This window comes from Salvelinus sp. IW2-2015, unplaced genomic scaffold (assembly GCF_002910315.2).
Source record: "Salvelinus sp. IW2-2015 unplaced genomic scaffold, ASM291031v2 Un_scaffold3878, whole genome shotgun sequence".
NCBI classification, from domain to species: domain Eukaryota; kingdom Metazoa; phylum Chordata; class Actinopteri; order Salmoniformes; family Salmonidae; genus Salvelinus; species Salvelinus sp. IW2-2015.
The window spans coordinates 104703-110706 of record NW_019945152.1 but is presented as its reverse complement, the minus strand read 5'-3'; the positions used below and the strand labels follow the sequence as shown (position 1 = coordinate 110706).

Here is a 6004-nt window from a genome sequence, read left to right as displayed (position 1 = left end):
CTGGTAACATTAATGTCTGGAGTTCTAGCAGCCGGTACCGGTCATCCTGATGTTACTCAGCAGTAGTCTGGAACATTACGGTCTGTGATCTGCAGCGGACCAGTCATTACAGGTTCTTATTTCACTGAAGAATAAAAGTTGGTTTTCAAAAATATTAGTTTCCGCGATTTAAGACCCATATCGAATGACCAAGGCTCGTATTTCTGTGTTATATGTATAATTAATCCTTATATTTATAGAGCAGTCGACTGCGATGTAGCAGCCAGCAGCTCGCTAAGCATTCATTTCAACAGCACTTTCCTGGTTTGCCAGCACACTCTATACAATGCTTGAAAGCAGCCTGTTTTATGACTTTTCAAAGCTATCAACTCCCGAGAATAGGCTGGCAATACTATAGTTGCCTATAAAATCATCCAATCGTCCATTTGCCACAACTTTGGAAGTATACTTGGGTCATCGGCCTTTTGGAAACCCATATTGACAAGCTTTAACTTCCTGATGAGTTCTTTGAGATGTTGCTCAAACAATCCACACTCAACTTTCAACTCCCTCATGATGCATCCTATTTTGTGAGTCCACTCAGCCCCGTCCTGCAGCAAAGCACCCCCCACAACATGATGCTGCCATCCCCTCTCACGGTTGCCGATGGTGTTCTTCGCGCTGCAAGCCTCCCCCTTTTCCTCCCAAACATAACCGATGGATTCATATGCCAAACTATTTTTATTTCTGTTCTTCAACCAGAGGACATTCTCCCAAAAAGTATTCTCTAGTTCCCCCATGTGCAGTTGCCAAAAACCGAGTCTGCTTTTAAATGGCGTTTTGCAGCAGTGGCGCTTCCGTTGCATCGCCTTTCACGTATGTGCATATAGGACTCTTTTACGGGATATAGATACTTTTACCTGTTTCCTCCAGCATCTTTCACAAGGTCCTTTGCGTGGTTCTGGATTGATTTACATTTTTGCACCAAAGAACGTTCACTCTGAGGACAGAAACGCGTCTCCTTCTGAGGGCGTTATATGACGGTCTGCGTGTCCCATGTGTTGATACGCTACTATGTTTGTACAGAGAACGTGTACCTTCAAGATGGTTTAAAATTCTCCCAAGGACGCAACCAACTTTGGAGGTCTAACAATATGTTTCTGAGGTCTTGGCTGATTTCTGTTGATTTTCCATGATGTCAAGCAAAGAGGCACTGAGTTGAAGGTAGGCCTTGAAAAACATCCACAGGTACACCTCAATTGACCAAATTATTGCAATTAGACCTATCAGAAGCTTCTAAAGCCATGACATAATTTTCTGAATTTTCCAAGCTGTTATAGGCACAGTCAACTTAGTGTATGTAAACTTCTGACCCACTAGAATTGTAATACAGTGAATTATTAGTGAAATAATCTGTCTGTAAACAATTGTTGGATAAATTACTTGTGTCATGTACAAAGTAGATGTCCTAACCGACTTGCCAAAACTATAGTTTGTTAACAAGAAATTTGCGGAGTGGTTGAAAAACAAGTTTTAATGACTCCAACCTAAGTGTATGTAAACTTCCGACTTCAACTGTATTTCATATGTTCTGAGCAACAAACTTAAACGTTAGGTTTTTTTACACATATTGCACTTTTACTTTCTATCCAACACTTTGTTTTTGCATTATTTAAACCAAATTGAACATGTTTCATTATTTATTTGAGACAAAATTGATTTTATTTATGTATTATATTAAGTTAAAATAAGTGTTCATTAAGTATTGTTGTAATTGTCATTATTACAAATATATATATCAAAAAAATCGGTATCGGCTTTTTGGGTCCTCCAATAATCGGTCTCCGCGTTGAAATATCATAATCGGTTGACCTCCAGACCTTAAATAGACAGGTGTGCACCTTTCCAAGATTGAACTGTTAGGCCTGAATCCCGAGCGTCAAGTCTGGAGGAAACCTGGTACCATCCCTACAGTGAAGCATGGTGGTGGCAGCATCATACTGTGGGGATGTTTTTCAGCGTCAGGGACTGGGAGACTAGTCAGGATCGAGGGAAAGATGAACGAAAGATCTTGCAACCTTTCGGTTACATTACAGCCTTATTCTAAATTGGATTAAATAGTTTTTCCCCTCTCATCAAACTACATTCTTAACGGAATACTTTCTGAATGCTGTATGCTTTATATACACTGTATGTCCAGGTGTACAACTAGACTGGTGCACATTAAGAATATCATTTGAAGTTATTAGCTGAGAGTTTGCCAGTCATTCTAATAAATTTGCAAGGCAGGAGAGTTTATAAATTGGGTGGTAGTTATCTAGGTCAGAAGGATCTCCACATTTGTAAAGGGGGAGGACATGCACCGCCCTCCAGATCTTACGGATAGCACCAGAATCAATCGTTAAATCTGCAGTATAAAGGGATCAAGCAAATCAGATCCTGTGGATGTTTTTACATCCATTTGTTTGAAAGGACTTAGTACATCATTGACATAAAATGGTTCAAATGCTGTCTGTTAAGTGAATAAAGGACTCCCTCTAGTGGAACTTTAGGTATTTTCAGAAACCATTCTTTCCAATAGGTGGCCAGCTGAGGGAAAATGGTTATTAAAACCATCACAAATGTCATTTTTGTCTGTTGTGGGACCAGAAGCTGTCATAACCTGCTGTGCAATGAGGATGTGGGGTTTGACTGAATTTGATCTACTGCTGGTTCTAATGTATTTGTCTAACGTTAATGACGACATGTTAACAACAGGAAATTATACTTTTTCACCATTTTCACTATTTGCCTGGCTGAAAAAAACTCCAGGATTAGGAAAAATAACCCAACATTCAAGACATCTGTAATATCTTCCCCTTTGACAGGATCTTTCTACTTACTCAGTATTGGGTACATGAGCAGCACCTTCCTCCTGTTTATGTCTGGGGGGAACTTAGCATAGTAGACCTTAGCCTCCTGGGTCTCTTCATCACTCTGGATCAGGATCTTTCCGATGCGGATGGACCTACAACAGTCCCTCAGACCCTGCTCCATGGCCTCACCTGGGGGATGGACAGACACAGGTCCCTAAACAGGTCAGGTATGTGAAAAGAAAAGGACATATTTTTCAGTAGCGGGGGATACCAGAAAGGTTGTTTGTCTTGAACTCACCACTTCTCATGATGCTGACTCCACAGTTACCTCTCTCAAACTTTACACCTTCATACATGTGTCCTGGAGAGACATGAAGCAGAATGTGGATAGTGTGTACGGGTCGGCGTGTAGAGGTTAGGGGTCGGCGTGTAATTAGGGCATTCACCCACACGGTGCTCAGAATGACAGAAATCACATTTAGAATAGGGTAATTCATATAAACAGAACATGCAAGTCGAGGATGCAACGATGTGAGGTAAGCAGGAATCAGGAGGATAGAATTATGGTCAGATTTGCCAAATGGAGGGTGAGGGAGTAAAGGTGGTCTAGAGATATTTTCCCTCTGGTTACACATTAAACATGCTGGTAAAAACGAGGTAAAATGGATTTAAGTTTCTCTGCATTAAAGTCCCCGGCACTAGGAGCACCGCCTCAATGAGCATTTTCCCATTTGCTCATTGAGTGCAGTCTTAGTGCCAGCATTGGTTTGTAGTGGTAGACAGCTACAATGAATATAGATGAGAACTCTCTTGGTATATAGTGTGGTCTACAGCTTATCATGAGATACTCTACCTCAGGCGAGCAAAACCTCGAGACTTCCTTAGATTTCGTGCACCAGCTGTTGTTTACAAATATACATAGACCGTCACCCCTTGTCTTACCAGAGGCCGCGGTTGTATCCTGCCGAAAAAGCGTAAAACCTGCCAGCTGTATGTTATTCATGTCGTCGTTCAGCCACGACTCAGTGAAACATAAGATATTACAGTTAATGTCCCGTAGGTAGGATATACGTGCCCGTAGTTCAACTATTTTATTATCCAATGATTGTACGTTGGCTAATAGGACCGATGGTAAAGGCAGATTACCCTCTCGCCATCGGATCCGTGTCTTTCTCCTGTGAATGACGGGGATGAGGGCCTTGTCGGGTGTCTGGACTAAATCCTTTGCGTCCGACGCGTTATAGAAAAAAAACGTATTCCAGTACGGGGTGAGTAATCGCTGTCCTGATATCTAGAAGCTAATTTCGGTTACAAGAGACGGTGGCAGAAACATTATGTACAAAATAAGTTACGCTAAAAAACACACAATAGCACAATTGGTTTAAGGGACTGTAAAACAGCAGCCATTATTATTGACAGAGATAAAAAAATAAAAAAAAACAGCCATTAGATATTTAGTAAATAGATCTAATAGGCTACTTTGAAGCAAGGTAAGACATGCCTCATATGTATCAAAACGTTCACATTTCAAACAATTAAATGATGTTTTCAAAATGCCTCCAGCTCATTGGGAAGTAGTGTGAGAAGCCCTGTTGAAGCCTTCCGTTGAACATTCCACGTTCAAAACAACTGGGATTCTTTTTCCCGTCTAACTCAGAATTCCAACTCTGGACTCTGGACTCTTTCTAGAGCTCCGACTTTTCGACCTGAAGATCACCGACGTCATGATTTGACATCGTATTTTTCCAAGTTCCCACAATGCACCACTGTCTGACAGATTTTCCACTCAAAGGCTCTGTATCTGTATGGTGTGACGAACAAGATGCATACATAACGAAAACACGTAACGAATATACTGTACACGCGCCAATTTAATTCCACTAAATTATGCATATGCCCCTATAGACTGATAAGCATGTCCAGATTAATGTATTTCCGTCATCTGGTATTTCCATCAATGAAGAAGCTATAAAACATTATTTCACAATGGGATATTTTTCTTCTTCTCCCAGACAATTGGCCTGCGCCAATTTCATTCATAAAAAAACGGCTAACGGAAACCCTGCTGTAGGAGTGGTCACAGTGCACTCGGAGTAGGGGTTAGGGAGTAAGAGGGCAGCTGCTGTAAGAAGTGGTCACAGTCACTCTGAGTAGGGGTTAGGGAGTAAGAGTCAGTACCTGTAGGAGTGTCACAGTGCACTCTGAGTAGGGTTAGGGAGTAAAGAGTCAGTACCTGTAGGAGTGGTCACAGTGCACTCTGAGTAGGGGTTAGGGTAAGAGGCAGTACCTGTAGGAGTTGGTGCACAGTGCCACGTCTGAGTAAGGGGTTAGGGTAGTAAGGAGTCAGTAACCTGTACGGGAGTTGGTCACGAGCTGCAAAGCCTGCTGCAGGTACGTGTGGGTGGGTTAGTGAGTGGTTATAGAGGCAGTACACGGGGTCCGGGCTGGCTGTGGAGTGGGCTCACACGTGACTCCTGAGGTAGCGGGGTTAGGGACTGAGTACCACGCCAGGCAGGTACCTGTGACGAGCGGGTGTTGTAGACTCCGTGGTGTTATCCAGGAATACTCCGCGTCGCCTAGGTGCCACTGTATTATACTAGTTTTGAGCTTGACGTAAGAGACAAATGCATTCAACAGGCACGTATACTAATGTATTTTGGGTGGTACAGTGCATTCACACAGTCTGACTTTATAGAGATCCCTGCCCACTCTGGTGTGTGCGTGATGCAAGGGAGGATGTTTGTTAGTAGATGGTTTGATGGAATGTTGTGTGGATCAAGGGTGATAAGAGATACACAAGGTTTTAACTGGGATGTGGGACGCAGATATACTCTGTAGTAAGGGGACGGTTTTAAGATGGTCAACAGTGGCAGGAAATCCAAGGAAGTAGGGGGTTAGGACTGAGCAGTCCATAGGAACCTCGATTGGTGGTAACTTCACTATTCAGGTTTTTAAGGTTAATAGTTAATTTGATTTCTATACCCAGTTGCGTTAGAGTCATCAAATCGAAATAGAGTGGTACTATCATCAATTAAACTGTGTCAGCTCGGAGTAGGGGTTTTAGATGGATGTTAAATGAAAAATAGTCGCCAGAGTAACCGTGCCATTCTCTTACTAGTAGTGAAAAGTCACAGAAGTGCAGAGGTTCTACAACAGGGTGGTGTTCTAGC

General features: G+C 42.3%; 1 protein-coding gene across 1 annotated transcript in view; it reads right to left on the bottom strand.

Annotated features, from left to right (window-relative positions):
• Positions 1 to 2538: 2538 nt before the first annotated feature.
• LOC112076613 (uracil phosphoribosyltransferase homolog) overlaps positions 2539 to 6004 on the bottom strand; it is a 10024-nt gene continuing 6558 nt past the window's right edge. The window contains exons 4-5 of the mRNA XM_024143340.2: positions 3133 to 3195; positions 2539 to 3023 (exon numbers count right to left, since the gene is read on the bottom strand). Coding sequence (XP_023999108.2) covers positions 2854 to 3023; positions 3133 to 3195 — 233 coding nt within the window. The 3' untranslated portion in view covers positions 2539 to 2853. The remainder of the gene's footprint in view (positions 3024 to 3132; positions 3196 to 6004) is intronic.